General features: G+C 40.9%; 1 protein-coding gene across 7 annotated transcripts in view; it reads left to right on the top strand.

Annotated features, from left to right (window-relative positions):
• Positions 1–16,703, top strand: part of kif13a (kinesin family member 13A) — a 104,081-nt gene extending 87,378 nt beyond the window's left edge. For 4 of the 7 annotated variants that reach the window (XM_088601198.1, XM_088601197.1, XM_088601201.1 and 1 more), the window contains 13 exons: positions 182–281; positions 1,251–1,377; positions 2,411–2,466; positions 2,818–2,942; positions 4,152–4,328; positions 5,014–5,106; positions 6,573–6,725; positions 8,296–8,373; positions 8,697–8,741; positions 9,464–9,575; positions 10,938–11,089; positions 13,377–14,502; positions 15,355–16,703. In XM_088601198.1, the coding sequence (XP_088457324.1) occupies positions 182–281; positions 1,251–1,377; positions 2,411–2,466; positions 2,818–2,942; positions 4,152–4,328; positions 5,014–5,106; positions 6,573–6,725; positions 8,296–8,373; positions 8,697–8,741; positions 9,464–9,575; positions 10,938–11,089; positions 13,377–14,502; positions 15,355–15,572 (2,562 nt within the window). In that variant the 3' untranslated portion in view covers positions 15,573–16,703. Of the gene's footprint in view, positions 1–181; positions 282–1,250; positions 1,378–2,410; positions 2,467–2,817; positions 2,943–4,151; positions 4,329–5,013; positions 5,107–6,572; positions 6,726–8,295; positions 8,374–8,696; positions 8,742–9,463; positions 9,576–10,937; positions 11,090–11,938; positions 12,059–13,376; positions 14,503–15,354 lie in introns of all 7 variants that reach the window. The other 3 variants (XM_088601196.1, XM_088601195.1, XM_088601199.1) reach the window with 1 other exon arrangement.
• Positions 16,704–19,852: the final 3,149 nt, after the last annotated feature.

Genomic DNA, 19,852 nt, shown 5'->3' with positions numbered 1-19,852 from the left:
ATTGACTTAAGGCAGTACAGAATTTTGTTCTGTGAAGTGCTTGTCCAAAAACATGCCACGAGCACCAACTTTTCTCGAAATTCCACCTTTCTATTGTCTACCCTCCCCGTTTAGCCCCGTCCACCCCCACAAGTACCGACACTGACATCTCTGACCTTGGTTGCTCTTCCTGCTTTAACAGGAGGAAGACTTGAACTGCGTCCGAGACCGGTGGTCAGAAGCTTTGATTAAACGCAGAGAATACCTCGATGAGCAAATTAAAAAAATAATCAATAAGCAAGGTTTGTGGCCATTGCTGTGTATTGTTAAATCTCTCTCTTGTCTGTGTGAAACATACCGGCTACATACTTTTAATAATAATAATTGCTTACACTTATATAGCGCTTTTCTGGACACTCCACTCAAAGCGCTTTACAGGTAATGGGGACTCCCAACCACCACCACCAATGTGCAGCATCCACCTGGATGATGCGATGGCAGCCATGGTGCGCCAGAATGCTCACCACACATCAGCTATCAGTGGGGAGGAGAACAGAGTGATGAAGCCAATTCATAGAGGGGGATTATTAGGAGGCCATGATTGGTAAGGGCAAATGGGAAATTTGGCCAGGACGCCGGGGTTACACCCCTACTGGGATTTTTAATGACGGCAGGACCTTGGTTTTACATCTCATCTGAAGGACGGCGCCCGTTTACAGTATAGTGTCCCCGTCACTATACTGGGGCATTAGGACCCACATGGACCACAGGGTGAGTGCCCCCTGCTGGCCCCACTAACACTCTTCCAGCAGCAACCTTAGTTTTTCCCAGGAGGTCTCCCATCCAGGTACTGACCAGGCTCACACCTGCTTAGCTTCAGTGGGTTGCCAGTTGTGAGTTGCAGGGTGATATGGCTGCTGACAATATCACCCTGCAACTTTTAAAGCTTCCAAGAACTTCAAAGTTAAGATTTCTAGCGACATTGTTGATTCTTCTTGGATCCCATTCACACAATATGCACTCATTGTTTAAATTAGCTGCAGAACGCCCGATTCTATACAGCACAGCTCTGCAGTGTGAGATTGATATTGTGCTGTCAGGCTGCAGTATTTCTGTCCTTTCTTCCCATGAGTTTGCTTAATTTGAACTTGAGCGCAAGTCTTTGATTAAAACGTAAGCATCAGTGGACCGCAGAGAGCGGCAGTCCCGGTCTAGGCCGCGAGGCCTTGCTCGCGCAGCGAGGTGACAGCGGCCTGTGTCCCCCCCTCCAGAGAAGGCCGAGGACGACATGGAGAGAGAAGCTCGGCTGGTGGAGCAGTGGGTGCGGCTGACGGAGGAGCAGAACGCCGTGCTGGTGCCCACGCCCGGCAGCGGCATCCCAGGAGCACCGGCGCACTGGTAGGCGGCCGCCACAGGGCGGCTTGGCGCTCCTGTTGTTGCCTTGTAATCTCCTCGGCTGAACCCGAACGGCTTCCCGGACTGAAGCCCTCTGTTTCAAGGCTGCTGAGGTTCGGCAGCACACACGTTTCTGGCCCCACTCGCAGTAATCTCGTGAGCCTGTCAGGGTTTTTTTTGGGGGGGTTGAAAAATAGTAGCTGGTAATTCAGCAGAGGCGGCCTCAATTAGTTGGGTAAAGTATTTTTGATCTTCGGCTTTCCCTGCCCTCTGGTGGACGTCGGGGGGGAAAACTATGAAGGCTATCTAGTCGGAGAAACTTGTCTTTCTTGCCTCATCTTTAAATGACTGTTGTCTGCAGCTATGCTTCAGCAGCTGTGCATCATAAATGATTAGTTGGGAGCTATTTAAAGAAACACAAGTCTCAGATCTGGTTATATGTTATAGAAATTCTACCTTTTTTCTAAATTCACTTTCACAAGCACACTCAGCGACTGTGTATTTCAGTGCCAAGTGTCATTGCATCTCGCCCATTTTTATGTGAAGCAGGTATATTGTATCTGAAGAGTATTACTAATATGTAATACTAATATAGCTGTTTGTTGGTTATACTACTTTATTTATGACTTTTATTAATTACAACAAATCTCCTAGTATAAAACCACATGTGGATTTCCACTTATTGTAGATGTCATGCGATGACGCTTCAAATTGTGCCTCTTATTCTAGTGCCTGAAAAGCACAGAGCATGTAATTAAGTTGTTTTAATTGTTTGGAGTCAAGCTGTTTTAATACAATTCTAGCAGCCAGGGGCTTGAAACCAGTGTTGCAGTTAGGACACATTTGCGCAGGCGGAAATGAAATTTTCTGTTAAAAACTTAAAGGGACAAACTGGAAAAATATGCGTAAGCTCTGAAAATAACATAGCAGCCTTATGTGTTTACTTATTAAACAATAACAAGGCTGCAGCCTTGTGAACGTGTATTTATATGAGTGGTTTCCACACTTCACTGCAAGTGATTTTTGTTTGTCCTAGGACCCCGTCTGCAGGAATGGAAGCTCATATCCCAGTTCTCTTTCTGGACTTGAATGGTAATGTCTAATATCGTCACTCTCCATTGTTCTGTTGCTCGGGACTGGTGAGCTATTTGGCCAGGTCATCAAAGCCTTTTGTCGGGACAGTGGCCAAATCTCATCAGTCGTATTTACTGTTATAGCCTTGACTAATGCAGCCTGGGTGTGCTGACCTACATTTCCATGCATTCATTTTGCTGGGGTTTAACTGTTGGGATTGTCTCAGTTCTTTTGGAGAAAAAAAACAGTGAATGCACTGCCTCTGTCAGTGCTGCCGTTGTTGCCTGAGATATTCTCGTTACCCTTTCTCCGAAAAGGAAGGATGCCTGCGAAGGTGCTGAATAATTTTCTTGTGTGCCAATCCTGCAGCGGACGACCTGACCGTGAATGAGCAGCTGACAGGGCCTCACGCATCGGGGGTCAACTCCATACTGCCAAAGGAGCACGGTAGCCAGTTCTTCTATCTGCCCATCATCAGGCACAGCAATGAGGAGGTACAAGCACACAGACCTTGAAATACAGAGTGCCATATTGAGACTCAATCCAGTTCCTGCCACCTCATTGTTTTAACATTTGATTCCTCTTAATTAAAATTACCCAGATACCTCTCTTTCTAGTCTTCATATGGCGCACAGGAGCCGTAGACAACCAATTGTAACATAATTTGAAAAGCTGAAAGAAAGAAACAATTTTATTGGGATGAAATCCCATATCATTTCTGTACATTTTTTGAGCAATGGTAGTGTGCATCAGAAATATTTGATGACAGTTTGGACTTACTGATATGGTAAGGAGTGCCAATCACCTCCTGAAGACTATAGTCGGGGAATAATTTATTTGCTTTCTTCATTATTTCATGCATTTTCCTTGTGTTGTTGTCGATAGCCTGTATTATTACTAACATATTGGGAGACGTGCGTTTCCTGTGATGTTTACAGTATTGTGCTGTGTTTACATATGTGTTGTTTTTTTTGCGCTTCAGTGACATCTGAAAAGATCTTTCTAGAATTAATTTCCTTCATTTTAAGCACTCAGTATACAACATTGTCAAGAAGTAGCATTGCTGAAATGATTTTCGGCACAACCAAAAAGTCGTAATATTTGCATATTGGAGTTGAAGCAGTAAGCCCTTCAAAGAATAAAACTGACAGGATTTATTGAATTATGTGCGGGATACATTCTTGAAAAAAAAAAAGAAAAACGCAGAAATTAAAAATGAATTCCCCATAGGAATGCATGTAAATAGGGAGGAAGTGTTCCAGGTTCAGTCCCAATCGAATAGATGAGCTCCCAAATAAAAACAATGACACATATTTATTAATGTTGTACTAAATATTGTTTATATTGTTGTACAAATGTTTTAACTAAATATTAATTATTGTGTATCAATTTCATCTTAAATGTCAAGGTGAAGTAGCTATTTTCTATCCTTGTACTGTCAGTGAGCATTTTAAATGCCATTTGTGTTCCAAGTTAGGTAACAGTAAATATTTTTGAACTCCAATAAACCAAATTGGTACAAATCAAGAGTGCATCAATCGAGAACAGCCCGTAGTACAATATTAAAAGTGTAAAATCTTGTTTTCGATGTGAGCAGTAAGTCAGTGCTTGAAGTTCTGCCTTTACCAGTCACCATTTCAAACAGTTAATCACCATTTCAAAGTGCATTTAATGCAGTGATATACGTTTTTGTCTTTTTCCAGGTGTTAGCAGTTTGCTCCTGGGACTCGTCCATTCATGACTCAGTCCATCTAAACAGAATTACTCCACCGAACGAACGGATATATCTGATAGTAAAAGCAACTGTTCAGCTCAGTCACCCTGCTCCTATGGAGTTAGTCATAAGGAAGAGGATTGCTGTCAACATTTATAACAAGCAGGTGATGTAAAAATTACACCTTTCTGTATCAAGACAGAGGCAGGTTGTATTATATTGTATTCATTACAAATAAGAGATAAATAAAAGAAAGGAGATTGTTGGTGACTTTCTTTTCTTTTCCTAAACATAAGCATGTAATTAGTACATATAAAACTCATCCTCCATGCTGTTATGCAGAAAGCAGCTGTTGTTTACTTGTGGGTGGGGAGTGCTAAGGGCTCTGGACTCTGAACTGGAAGGTTGTGTTCAAATACCAGTGGAAAACCGCTCCAGTATTCTTGAGCAAGGAAGCTCACTCAGATTGCCTCAGTAAAAAAAAAAGTAAAACTGAATAATAAAGAAGAACACTAGGTGGTAATTTGGTAGTAGGTATTTCACTGTATTCAGCTATCCATCAATTGCAATCCGCGAATCTTAAGATTTTGTTTGATTGACATCTCTTTTTAATACGGATTTGGAGTAAAAGAGGCATTCTGAGATTATGAAGTGAATTGTTGTTTGTAGCTTGGTATTGGATTCCAAAGAGAACCCTGGAGTCGATGTGAGATTCTTTTTGCAATCTTGGCATTCCACAGATACTAGAATTGCCAGTAGAGGGCCAGGGAAAAATGACCAAAAGGCTGTTAGTCTTTTTCTAGTTCTCTTTCACCATAAAATTCAGTGTTAAATGTTTTTTTTTATTACAGAGTTTTACCCAGAGTCTGAAAAGAAGAATGTCTTTGAAGAATGTTCTCTATTCCTGTGGTGTCACTTATGAAATTGTGTCTAACATACCGAAGGTAATTTAATTGTCTTCTGCGACACCGTCACAATGTTGCACTGTGTATCAGATATTTTTTTAATATTACTTTCTCTCTGCTATGAATATAATAATTACCTTACAGTAACAAATTGAAAGACTCATTGTGAATTAACACTGCAGAATTTGATCAGTGTAGTGCATTGTTACAGTATTTCCATTTTTACTATTTCGCTGTAACAAGTTTGTGATACAGTCCACAAAACTACTGTACTTCCAGTCATTTAGGAGCCTCTAACTGGACAAATAATAACTACAGTATATAACCAAATAGTCAAATAGTAACTGAGCACTTCCAATGCCCCCATATCGGACTCACAGTGCATTTTAACAGGTTGCAGATGTGGATGCATTATCACTTTAAAATGTTTAAAATGTGCAATCATACTAAACCTAATTTGCAAAGAGCTGTGTACATACTGTATAGTACTAATGCCTTTGACTGGGCTTCTACAAAAACAGTACATCTGTAACAATATGGTTGCTGGATAAATGTGGTCAAAGGTAGCTTTATAAATGTAGCTTTTACTGTATGTACTGTATACTATATAATATTGTAGCTTTCTATTTCATAACCTCTGGTGCCTCACTGCAGTCTCTTCCTCCGCAATGTTGACTTCTACTTAGAACACACAATTTTGAATGGCGCTGTTATTAATGTGCACTCTGCACTATTTTAAAGGGGAACTGCAACGCTATTTTTATGTTTTGGGGTTATAAAGAATCAGCATTGATGAGTGCATTTTAAACCACAGTAAAAGTAAAATGTACACAGTAACTTGTAAAACCTCCAACTTACATCACAAAATAGACTATAAGTTCCAGGTATGCGTAGCTCCATATACAGCGAATCAAAACAAGGCAACAAAACGTCCGGTGACGTGTTGCAGCCTTATTACATTGTAAACAAGCAGGCTTGTGAATACATCTCTTTTAATCCAATAGAAATATTGCTCTCAATTTCGAGATGGTTTTGCTGACAAATGCTACTTACTTTTTAACTCTGCATGCAGATCATGTTGGAACATTTCTGTGGTGAAATGTCTGCTGCACAACCTGTACTTATTTACTCGTACACCCCATTAAATTAGTCATTACGATGACTAGTGAGCAGGAAGGGACACAATTTGCAATTTGTGGGAAGTCGAATGAAAGTTTGTGACAACAATGGTGACTTATTGTACTTTTTCACTAAAAATTTGAAATTTGTTCATTTTTTCTATAACATCAATTGAATTGATTTTGTTACCGAGATTTAATACCTGGCCTGAGAAATTGGGACTGCAGTTCCCCTTTCAGCTGAAAAGCACAGTCATTTGAAAAGGCCGTCATCAAACTGGTGCAAACCTTAGCACACAAACGCGCACACCCAAGCCCACACGCCGATGTCGTGCTAGGAGGTGGGGCTAGGAGGAGCCAGTAATCCCCTGTTCCCTGCCCGCCCAGGCCTCCGAGGAGACGGAGGACCGGGAGACGCTGGCTCTGATGGCGGCACGAGGAGAGAGCGAGGGCTCGGCAGACGGAGAGACCTACATCGAAAAGTACACGCGCGGCGTGCTGGAGGTGGAGAACATCCTGAGCCTGGAGCGCCTCAGACAGGTCCTGGCAGCAATGCAGCTTCTGCTCCTGCTTTCTGCTTCCTCTTGTGTCTGCTGTTCCATCTCTGTGCAAGTAGAGAGCGAGCAGCTAGTGACAAGTGACCTGACAATTTAAGAACGTCAAATTATTCAAATTCAGCGTGATGCAGTATGTTCATCGCATGCATCTCTTGTGCTGTATGTAGTGTGTAGTGGCAATGAGACACTTATTTAAATTGCTTTATATTTATTACAGAGCAGCTTTTCACAAAAAAATGGATTTCTGACATTGTTACATATTGAGAGTGAAAGTCTTGTTTATAACTCCAAAATGTTTTGTGGATTGTCACCACACCTGTATTACAGGAACATCCTAGTTCCTTCCATGATACATTACTACAGCTAGTAAGAAAGATCAAAATAATCTAACGTAAATGATCATATAAGATAAAGGAGGCAGTTAATCCTAAACAATCACTGTTTACAGGGACAACATATTGAACGATGGCAATGTATAATGTGGTTTGTTCCTGTACTGGGTATAACAATTGTTCAGTGGCTTTGTGCACATTACAGGACCACAGAATTGTATGTTCAGAGGTCAAAGGGGTGTTTTTCAATAGGAATACTGCCAGTAACACAGAAGTGATTCAACTGAACAGAACAGTTTCTGACAGGAACAATATCACAATATCAAGTATCACAGGATGGCCGCCTAACACATGGAGTTATATGGAGTACTACAGTACTTCTGGTCAGGATCTCTTAAAAGACTGGAGATGGATTGCACATGCAGACTCCAGCCTTATCATATAAACCACAAGCATAAAGCATTTAATGTAATGCTGCATTTGTGCAGCTCTGGTCTTAGTATTCTTACATTTGTGTTATTCCTAGTGGCTGACATTCAGGATAGAATTTTTCTCTGTGGACCCAATCGGACAAAAATCATATAAAAGTCTAAAAGAGCAGACAAGTTTGTTTTTATTTTAATGGCCAATTACTTTTTACACACCACTATTTGGAAAGAACCAATTTTTGGAGCTCACAGCAGCAGCAGCTCCCCTGAATTGCACAAGGGAGACAAAGACGGTGATCATACTGCCTGCTCAAAACAGCTGTCCATTCTCATCAGCGTCTTGTGTGCCATCTCTGTGCCGTTGACCCATTCCCACAGAGTGTGCTTTTAGACGTCAGAGGACTAACACAGCTGTCATTGCCAACTCTGCAAGTTGACCAAACACAGCAGCTCACAGTACTCACACTGATGTCTGGACTGTAGAGCCAGCCTGTCCTGTAACCGTTACCTCTACTGGTTGCTCCAAACACAAGTTTGATAAAATGGTCTGTAATCTTAATATGTCAGCTTAAGACAGAGACTTGAGACTTTCCTATGCTTTATCTCCCACTGCTAACACACTGACAAGTTTCCACCAACGGAAATGCTGTACTGCCAAAGAAGCAAAGATCCCAGAATTTCCCACTGGAGGTCAGACAGAAATTTAGACCTGTGCTCTACATCTCTGTAGAGCAGCATGTCGATGTATCATCAACAGTGGGAGCTGATGGACTGCTGTTTTGTCTTCATGTAGGCTGTCACAGTCAAAGAAGCACTGTCTTCAAAAGGAAGGCACATCCGGAGGAGCATCAGCACACCCAACGTGCAGCACGTAAGTCTCACAACCTGTAGGTAAAGGAAGCCTTGTGACAAGTGCCTTTTCAAGACTGTTTAATTGATATAATTGATATGTTTTAAGTGGAGAGTTTGGTCCTTCTGATTCATTAACCCTTGACAGAGTTCGGAATCGACCATCACTCTTCCCAGTTGTCCAGAAACATGTAATTTAATTGACCCTAAAAAGTAACAATAGCAATAACAGAAATTATTTTATCAGTTCCTGGCCTGTCAGTGAATTTTGTTTCCTTTGATGCGAGAGTGATAAAATGATGATGTGTTTGGCTTGGCTTTGACCTCCCTGGTGTCTGTGTGCAGGTGTCCTGTGGCAGATCTGACCTCACTGAGGATGATGACTTTAAGGTAGGAAAGCTGCTAAAATTCTGAGAAGAGGGGCAGGTAAGTGAAAGACAACCAGAGGCGCGGATTTCCATGACAAACTGTGATGTCATTCAGTTCCAGAGAAGCCTTGGGCCTGAGGCTTTTATAAGTTCAGCAAATTCCAAACGGCACCAGAGACTCAGGAACAGTGCTAATTTGTAGTTGATGTCAATTAATAATAATTAGTAAGTCATTAATAGCTTGGATGGACTGAATATCCCATGTCTGTCAGAGACGAAGAGTCTTAAAACATTCTGTGTTGGCCGTCTGCTACGGGCTGCACTGCTGTCACTGGAGCAGGAATATTACTCTCATAATCTTTTTTCCTCTGTCATTCACCGGACAGCCAGGTGTGACTACAAGTACTTGCTGGCCCTCAGAAAGTATATCCCCTGTATATCACTCAAGACTACATTTTTGAAGTGAGCTCACCTCATACTGCCACTAATATTAATTAATATTGTTACATTACTTTTTATAAGGCATACTTAACTGAGCAGTTCAATTTTATATTGAGCTTTTCAAATTTTGTTTGTAAGGAAACATGAGGTACAAGTTATGTATAGTCAAGATCTCTATCGAATTTCTTTCTGCTCATTTCACTTTTACATCGTTAGCAGCAGTAAAGCTGAAGCAGCCCCTTCTGCAGTGAACATGTTTTGGAGATGACCCGTCATCTTCCCAATTGCTTTCCTCTATCACAGGGCCACTCAGAAAGCCATCTGGATATTTCAGACTGCTTGTCCAGTTATCAGGACATATCTCTTTATGGAACTCTCCCCAAGGACTCACCCCTCAAAAGTAAAGAAAATCACGGTAAGTGCCCATGAAATTAACCTTTCCAGAGCTATTGTACCTTGTGTAGCGAGTTGCCTTGTGTAGCAGATGCTTCAGCTGAAAGCATTCGCACACAACAAAAATCCATTTCACATAGGCCCTTTGTGCGTCTGACATTGAACTGCACGGGCTGCGTGGTGCTTTGCATTATAAGCATTCCCCATTAGTGCAGAAGGGCACACGCTGCATCAGAACACTCCTCCGCAAGCTGCTTTGCAGAGCTCTGGGACAGTGTTTTATCTGGAAAGCTCTCAAATCACATGGATCATGAAGGGATGGAAATCCACACTGGGCTGCAGGCTTGTATTTCCTTGTTGAAAGCTGCTGCTTGATTTATACGGATAGTTCTGCATCATACAGTACAGCATGGGTCAGCTCCAGACCCAATTGTTTGCATCACTATTTGGCCTCTTTCCAAAATTAGCTTGTAGTTCATTCGATTGCTCTAATCAGGAAGAAGAATAATTCCATGTGCTTGTGTAGGGCTTTTCATCCCAAAGGAACCCAAAGCTGGGGTGACACGCAGCACCCCAGCTACTTAGCAGATGCAGCAGATAAGTTACTTTACCTCCTGGAATTTAGGAAGGCAAGATTGTGCAGCCCAAAGTGAAATTAAGGGTTAAGGCTCTTTTCTTGCAAACAGTGCCATGGGATCTTTGATGTCCCACCACACTGGGTTTGGAGCTTTTGGTCCAGATGGATAAGTGCCACCTACTGTACTGGTCCAGCAACACCACTTGCAGCATGGACCTGGTTTTGCTTGGAGGTTTCCCATCCCAGTCTATGACAAGATCAGACTAGCTGATCTGAACCCATTTCATGTTTCCCACAGTTGATATTTTTAAAGTCACAATCCTACAGCAGTGCCTATAAAAGTCATGGAAAGAATCGAGTTATCCTGTTGTCCAGTTAGGGAAATAATTGTTGTCCCATTTAAGTGTTTAAGAGCTCAAATGGAAAATAAGACTCCATCCAATCCATTTCATTTTTGCTGGAAAATGTCTTGAAATAAAATTTCACATTGTATACTTTAGTTTTTTAGTTTTATGTCAGATAACATTTATTATTATACTAAATTGTTTTTTTTCCCTAAATGGTTCTAAGGCTGTGGAATATTTTCTGAAAGTCTCTCTTAAAATATTCAAAAGTCGTTGTAACCTAAAGAGAACATCTACAAATTTTCCATCTGCCTTGTTTAGGGTTTTTTCGCTTAGATATTAATTCATGGAAGAAAATGGGGAAAAAATAAATAAGTGCTTTACTGATTGTATTTCTCTATATTTTCATAAAACTTGTCTTAGTTCTTTTGAAGGAGAAACTTTCATTGCTTGTTTTTCTCAGGTTGTGTACCAGAAGCTCCCCTTTTCTTTAATGCAAGTCCGTTTAAAGCATTATCACCTCAGCCACCCAAATTCCTAAAGTCGTTAATGCCTGTCAAAGAAGAGCACAAAGTAAAGCATTCCCTGGAATCAAGACCTCTCCTTGGACAAGAGGTAACACACTGATCCCCCCAGACAGTCTCTCTGTGGGACTGCACAGAGAGAGACCCCGTTTATACTGCATTACTGATAGTCACAGCCAAGAGAAGGTACTTTCCAAAATACTGAGCACCCATTTTCAAAAGCAGGAACCTCCTACTACCCTTTGTATTGTTGCTATTGTTATTTTTGGCATTATAGGTATTAACTTTCTCCCTCAGTCCATGACGGCACTCAAAAATGAGTATGTTTGAAATGTGCAGCAAGTGTGAACTGTGCACTGTCAAGTGCAACAGCCTAGTCCAGAGGGAACTGCTGATGACCTGAAGCAAGCTAATAAATTTAATTGGTTGCAGGTGCATGTGAATTACCTCATATATCAAGAATAGTTAGTGCTCTTAAATCTTGAATGTATCCAGATGGAAATGTAGGAATAGGAATTGGGTTAAGAAATTTGCTTCCTTTATTTAGATATAAAAAATCATTTTGAATATCCCTAAAACATTCTAGAGGCTCTACAGAAGCCAGCTGTTTCTCTTCCGCCATCTTATTTTGGCTAAGGAAAACGACGTTTCCACTTGGATGCACTGCGGATGAGTGCAAATGCATCACCTCGCTAGAGATGTCACATTGCCCTTCCCATCCTGTTCCAGCCAGCCCAAGATTTACCAATGTGTTCTGCCTGAGCCTTGGCATGAATATGTACTGTGCTGTCACATGGGAATGGCGGAGTAGTGTTTTTTGTGTTGTGCATGCCTATCTCGCCATTCGCTTTTTAACTGCATGTCTCAAGTGTTTTGAATTAACCTGCCCATTGCCTTGTTTGTGTGACGTTTTGCTTGTTGTGTGTCTCAACCATTGCAGAGCATGCCTCCATCTCAGGATAGTTCTAAGCTGGCTCACAGCCCTGACAGTGTTGTGTCCTCAGGATGTATTGCCAGCAGCATGCAACTAGATCACTATAACACACAAGGAGCTAAGATTGTAAGTCCCACATTTACTGTCATGCTACCAGCTAGTGGGTATAAGGAGGGCTTGCTCATATGCAGTGTCTTGAGAAAGCTGGCGTAGTAAATGTTCACTACTATGGGATACAAATAATGTTACCTAGATTCTCTTCTAAAAGGCAGAAGTTTAATTCTGCTGCTACTGTTTTTATATTTGTATATTTCTTTGTGAAAGAAAATGAGTAAAGGAAAGCTTTCATTGGAGCAACACTTGTGTCAGTCATGTAACACATATAAATAAAACCCTTGATCTGAATGCTGTTAATAATTTGTATAGCTTAAAATGAAAAGCACAAAATTGAATTTGTTGAAGACCAAAATTAAGATTTAAATGTATTAATTTTGATAGGTACTCCTAAAGTTGAGTAAAAATTTAGGGTCAATGCCACATCACTGAAAATTGCTGAAAACTTAGTGACACTGGAAAGTCTAAAGATGATCAGAAAATGATTTTTTTCTTCTTAGGTGCAGCCTACACATACTGTAGGAACTGTACTAAATAATTTTGGGCCTCTTGGCAGCCAATAGTGTCCCCAGTCCTATACTGTATGTATATGTGCATTATAAATAAAAACAACCATTACTATCAACCTCATCCCATTTTTCCAGAAGAATTGCCTTTGTCACCATTGTTTTGATGGAGATTAAGACATGTGGAATCCAACTGCACAATCTGCAGGTTCTGCCCATTTTTAATAGCACTCAGATCTGAGAATTGGTCTGGCCTGGATAGGCAATGGAAATCTTCCTCTTGTGTTCCTTTAGCCAGTCTCTCATTGCCCGACACTGGAACACAGGATAATGTGTTCATTTGACTGATATTGTACCTATTATTATGGCTTTTGGATGTAAATGTGAGAATTTCTAATAAGCAACAGGCCTCAGGGCAATAAAAGTTTAAAAACGGTCATTAGGCTTTGTAGACTTTCTGCATCGAAAGTTCAGCCCTCACCAACTGAGGAGGATATGTTTATGAAGTAGCTTATGTGATGAATCTTCCAGGTATTTTCTAGACCTGCGGCGCAGAGCCTTTTATTTATGCTCAAAGACATAGGCAACAGTTCTGGGCCTAAGAAAATGCGTCAGCCTTCTTGACAAAAATCCAAAGATTTTAAATGTTCTTATTGGAAATAAGTATACAAGGGGCTACAAATGCCTTTTATAAATTAATTATTTTATTATCAGTGGTCTAAAATGGTGAAAACAATTTAACATATTATCCGAATATCTCTCCAAGTTTCTTAAGTTATTCTTCATTCTGTTAAACTGTATTTCTTTGTTTCATCAACCTTTAGGATTCTGAAGAAGACGATACTGATTCGGACAGCGTGAGCAAGCCCGGTGTGGGCTCTCATGGCCTCCAGAGTTTACAGCCTTACATTCCTGAAGAATTTGCAGACTTTGATGTTTACAATGCCAGCCTGGAGAGCAGGGACTTGTTTTCTTCCAAATCTGAGCTGACCAGCTGTCGAGTTTTAGAAAAAGAAGTCTCCCGCAGCCCCACTGCCAGTAGCATGACCAGCGGCTACTTCTCCCACAGTGCCTCTAACGCCACTCTGTCTGATGTGCTCTTCGCTGGCAGTGACAGTACTGACCAGCTGGCCAATCAGAACAGAGACACTGAGCCCTGTGACCCCTCACATCTGGAGAGGAGGCTCTCCTTCAGCCAGGACCAGCTGGAGCACGTTGAGGAAGCCCCACAACATGCAGCAAAATATTTAGTTGAAACTAAAAGTGCCTTAGAAAATGAGTCATTTCCATGCAAGGAGGTTGCTGAACCCAAAAGTAGGACTCCCTCCAGAACTGCAACCATTTTCTCCTCATGCTCGCTAAATTGTCAGGACAGTAGATCAGCCTCTGCAACACAAGCTGCTGATGTTGTGCCAGATTCATCATCGAACGAACATGCTCTGTGTCTCTCCAGTCAAGAGTTTACAGACTTCAAAGGCGCAGATGATGAGAAGGACATTGGGCAGTTTATTGACGAGCAGTGTGAAGAAAAAGGCTTTTTGGCAGGTCAGAAAGAACTGGATCAAAGCTCTAAGTGTGGTGCTATTAACCAAATCCATAGCCCAATGCAAAATGGCCGACAGTCACTGTGTGCCCCTGTCGAGGCCTTGCAGAGCACACAAAGGATGACCGATTACATGTGCCTGACAAACTCGAGTGAAGAACTGACTGCTGGGGTGTCTGTGGAATCAGGTGGAGACTCTACCCCTCCAGCTACAGACACATCCATGAACAAGAATCATATGGACTCCTTAAGCAGTGATGAGGGTCCTCCTTTAAGACACTCTCCTGAGTGGATGGCGCCAGGCGAACATGTGTGTATTGGAAATAAAACTGGGACTATTCACTATGTTGGTGCTGTGGATTTTGCAGAGGGAGTCTGGGTTGGAGTGAAGCTTGACCTTCCAGCTGGTAAGTGGTTTTGATGCTGAGGAACAATTAAGGACAGTTAAACACATACTTGTTGATTAGTATCACCAGCACAGAAGTGCTCATATTTACAGTAATATGAAAAAAAAAATACACACTCTTAGGATTATTTTGCAGCAACTGATTCTAATTGCCTTCTTAACTCATATGGAAGCAGTAAGGGTGCACTTACGTTTTCACACAAGGCTTCTGAATATTGACTGATTATTTGCTTGATAAAAAACAACAAAGTAAAATTTGTGCATTATCCCTCACATGAGTTGAGATTTATCTACTGCTAGGAGTTGTTGAGAACTAGATGCATATATGTCTTAATTTATAAAACCATAGAATCGCAAGGGGGTGTTCTTTCTTTTTTACATCACTTTACATATAGTCATAGAAGTACTACAACGTATACAGTGTCTCATTTATACTGAGATACAGAAGGATCTTGTATCTGCTGTATGATGCTAAGGTGTTGATGCTGACACAGTTCCTTCTTCCCATCAGCTTATAACGTTTATTATTGTAAATGAGCAGGAGACCGTAAATTGTCATTTGTATAACTTGTTTTCACTGGTAGAGAAAAATGTTAGCTCTTATGTTGATGTAGCTCTTGAGCTGCATGCTTATTTCAAAGTCTTGTTTGGCACACCATGTGTTGTAAAATTATCACTTATGTTTAAAAGTGGTCTACATATTTGTGGACAGAGAGGGACTGAAGTTCTTAAATTAAAAAGGAAGTTCTTCTTACTCTGAGACGAGCCATCGCCACTGAGGCGGAGAAAGAAAGTTTGCGTTGTGAAATATCTATCCTGTGGATGTAAATGTTTTTATTTGTTGTGTTTACAGGCAAACACGACGGCACTGTCCATGGGCGGGAGTATTTCCGCTGCCTCCCGGGACACGGCGTGTTTGTGAAGCCCACCCGCCTCTCTCCAGCCCCCAACAAGGTCAAAGCGCAGGACAGCGTACCCAGGTCCCAGTCGGCCGCCAGCACCAGCGGGAAACGGAGAGGCGTCGCCACCCCCCCGAAGACGCAAGAACACCGCCGCTCGTGGGTCAGCTGATCCTCGGCTTTTGCTCTTGCTACGCCCCCTGCTGCGTAGAGAAACAGTGTTTGGTTGTGTATATTGGAACCTGATTTGTATATTCGGAAAGGTGACTGAATGGTTTCTGCTGGGTCGTGACTTTGTCCTTTTATTAGACACCAGCTAACAGCTAGTAGTTGGTGCACATTATACAGATACACATGTACTTAGTTTAAAGCCCACATTTTATAACTTTGACATGCTGTATTAATTCTGAATTACTTCATTGGAGACGCCTATTCACTCAGACAAGCTTACCTCCTGAGAGAATGTGGGTTTTCTGTTAGAAACTATACCACTGTTAAAATTGTCTGTTTTCCTAACTCCTTGTCTGTATGATTTTAAATGTTGTGAATTGCCAAAGAATCTGTTATATCTGCTGTCCATACCCTAGTTTGTTTGTTTTTTTAAAGGGAAAGCTCTGTGCCATATTTCCCTTGATGGCTAGGTATTGTAATGCCTTTTGCTTCTCTGTGTTTCACAAAACACTCTTCCATGACGTCTGTCTTCCAAAAGGCCGCTACTGTGTTGACTAGGCTTTTACTGGAATCCGTAAAAACTCAATCACCATTCATCATCCAGTGCCTCAAGGCATTTAAAACACTAACATTCAAACCTGTCTGCCAGGTAGATACAGGACTGAGAAAAGTGTTACTGCTACAAAGAGAGCTTCAGTTTTGTTGTGTTTTGGAACAAGTACAATTTCCATTATGTAATGGTACTTAGACTCTCCTAATTTAAACTTTTATGTGGAATGGTAGGGTTGGACAATGATGGGGAAACAAAAAAAATGTATGTATCATAGTTTTATATACTTGGATGATAGTGGGTCTTGTGTGCTCTGCTTGAAAAGTATTGCTAAAAGTATTTTTAAACAGATTTCATCACGAGGAGCTGCAAAAACAAACGGTCTACTGTAATTTCAAGTAAAAACCCAGGACCTTATTTTAAAAAAGCTGCTCTCCCCGAATCGATGGTGTAAATAGCCCCCTGTTTGGACATAGTGTTTACTACACTGTACTGTACAGAATTGTAATTTATATTGTATTTCACCAACTCTATTTAATTGGTACAGAAGTGTTTTAGAATACAGAATGTTTACAATGTAAATACTGTTCTTGTCTTTTTTTCTTCATTCCATGATAGTCATGAGCATTTTCAAGTTCTCTATCTGGTACATTACTCAAGGGTCACCACTTATTTTAAGCAGTCATTATGTCAGAAGCCAGTTCATCTTGGCATTCATAAGATATTTCTGAAAGGTAGATGTGTCAACTGCAAAGAAGCAGGTAAAGGTTTATTCCATGCTGAAAGGAAAAGAAAAGAGATGCAATGTTTCAGCTATGTTGCCTTCTTCAGGATTTTGACCACATCTAAAACGTTGTCTCTTTTCCTTTCAGCATGGAATAAACGTTTACCTATTCCTGAGACATTTTCATTTGTTTTAAATATATGCACTGAAGCCAAGTACAATTTACAGCACAGCAAAAAAGAGCTGTTAAAATGACTAAGAATCGGCACTATGGCTTGAGCAATGCCTGTTAAACACTGGGCTCTCCCTGCTAGCTGCTGACTCCTTTCAGAAGAACTGTGATATTTCAATCTATTGCCTGCCACTGCTACGTAACAAATAGCTTATCTGTTCAACACCAACTTCCTCAAAAAATAAGATAAAACTAGTTCATTATGAGAGTATCACCATATACAGCAATATCTTAGGACTCAGAACCATGCTTTTAATTACCAAGTAAAGTCATTTAGTGCTGTCTCCACACAGCTCCTGCCTACTTTTGAGAATAAAGAAGAGACATCACTGTGTTGAACCACAGAGTATCTAAACCTGTACTTTTAATTTGCCCATTCAGGATTAAATGAAAGTCCAGAAAGTTAGCCAAGAACCTGCACAATTCTCAAGTTGGACCGCACCTGGAGTCCTATGTTGATTTCCAGGAGGGTTCTGAATAAAGCCTTAGGTGATTTAGTTGCATTGTAAAAATTCTTAAATTAAAACTCTGGTTGTATGACAAAGCTTCATCCTTATATTCTTAATACTGCTGCTACAATTGTTCTATTCCGGAGCAAGCAAACTAGCCATATTGTAGAAGCTGGTACCCTGGTACCAAACAGCTTTATGAGATCCCTGGATCATTTATCTACAAACTACCGAATGGATTAGATGGGCCAGATGGCTTCCTCTCTTTTGTAACCTTTCTTATGTACAGTAGAAAGCAAAACATTTTTTTATTCTTCACCTACTAAAGGCTCATGCATAAAATACAATTACCCCCTTCTGTCTGGACAATTGTATTGAGAATCCTGCAGTCTGACACATATTATATTGTTATACTGTAAGAAATATTTGAAAGAAAAAATCACTGTCATTACCAAAGTTCTCAAACACATCAATCAGTAGTGTCTTTCTTAGTGTACTTCTTCTTGTGAATCAGAGTGACAGTTCAGTAATGGCTGTGTGAATCGGCTTTTCAGATTATTCTGGATGTCTATGGGTTTTTATTACTTATTACTTAGCTCTTCCGTTAAAGGCCGTCTGAAGAGCATCTCCCAAAAAGGCAGTTCATGAAAAGGTTTGTAAGAAAACATACAGTATGCTTAAATGGCTTATGGCCACTTCCTAAAGGCTGAATATCTTCACTGACATCAGATATGTAATTTACTGTATAATTGTGTGTGCTTTCTCTGAAGCTCTGTGTACAACACCAGTCTGCAGTCTTGCCAGTATAGCCCTGAACTCTTTGCAGCACGGATTCATATCCATGATCTGTAACTCTAGCTGAAACCAAAGGTTTGTAGGACTGTTTTCTCACTCAGTTCAAGTAACAAGGCTCACTGGCATAGAGGCTGTGCCAGAGGATGACTTCATTACCTTTGAATGTAAAATCACTCTTAAATACTACAAGGACCTTAAAAAGGATATTTACATACTGTATAAATACATAGATCCTTTCATGCATACTGTAACTTCCTACATCTCACTATTACCATGTCATATGTATTTGTGCCTTCTTCCTATGTGGACTTTTCTGCACAAAATTATATTAAATTTCACTTGATGTTTTTCTGGCATTGGTGCTTTTGAATTCCTGCCAAAGGACAGAAAACAAGGTATTTGCGGCCATGACTGTGGCAGACACAGTAGTGTGTGTATATTCCACAGGACTGGGAAGGACCTCAATCCTGACTGTTCTGGTATGTTCCCTGAAATGGTTGGCCAGTGTAAATGGAAGGAAACTTTGTTCGGGAAAGATCACTCTAATCCACAGATCTCTTCACAATCCGTGCTAGACACTTTGTGACGCAACAGAAGACACTGTATTGCCAGTAAATTCATATCCACTCCAGATCACCCAGAGGGCATTGTGCCTGTCCTGCAATTCCATCCACTGCATTTCTTGCGGAAAGCGTCCTACACTATCACATTTGAGAATCAAGACGAATGCCCTTCACAGTAATTCAAAGCGGTAATTTCAGTTGCCATATTTCTGGCTATCACACACCCAGTGGAGTTTACCTGCCCCAGTTTAGGGGGCAAGAGCAGATGTGGGAGACTGCAACTGGGTTGCTTTCTTGCCTGCCTTAAGAGCAACTTGCAGGCAAGGCCAGCTTGGAAGGTATCTGAGAATGGCCAGCACCTGCATGGAAGGCATTCAGGAGCTCTTCAGGTTTCTTGTACTGTATTTTCAGAGTCAGAGAGTACTAGTTGTACTCCAGCTCCCCAGGGGAGTTAAAATAAAATATATGCTGATTTTTTACCTCTGGTGTGTTGACTGTGCTTGGGTGATGTCACAATGCCTCCGGAGATTTTATTCTTTATTCAGGCAAAGTACACTGAATTCTCACCGTCATCAACTACATAGTATGAGGAAGTAATAAAAAAAGGACAAAAGAATGCTTGGGCATAGCATTGAGATTGCAAAGGTTAAATCAAGTGTAAGTAACGTTTAAGTTATACATTAGATTGCTTTCACATGGAATAGTTTAAACCTTTTGTCAGCATGCTAAAAAATGCATTTAGAGGTGAGCACTGACAAAATTAGTGTTTCTAGCCTGGAACATGGGAATTGAATTGAGGTACTCAGAATAGCGAAAACCTTCACTCAATCAACTCAATTTAAAGTACAGGTAACAAATTGTGTCACTCGTAAAATTCTAGCAGTAAAACCTATTTGCTCAAACGTCGTCAAGATAGAAAGATCTGAACAGGTCGGTGTGCCCAAATTCCTTTTTGTACGTTTCAAAGG

This window comes from Lepisosteus platostomus, chromosome 12 (assembly GCF_059453375.1).
Source record: "Lepisosteus platostomus isolate fLepPlt1 chromosome 12, fLepPlt1.hap1, whole genome shotgun sequence".
Taxonomy (NCBI): domain Eukaryota; kingdom Metazoa; phylum Chordata; class Actinopteri; order Semionotiformes; family Lepisosteidae; genus Lepisosteus; species Lepisosteus platostomus.
Note: the sequence above shows the minus strand (reverse complement) of the source record. Positions and strands in the feature narration are given on the sequence as shown.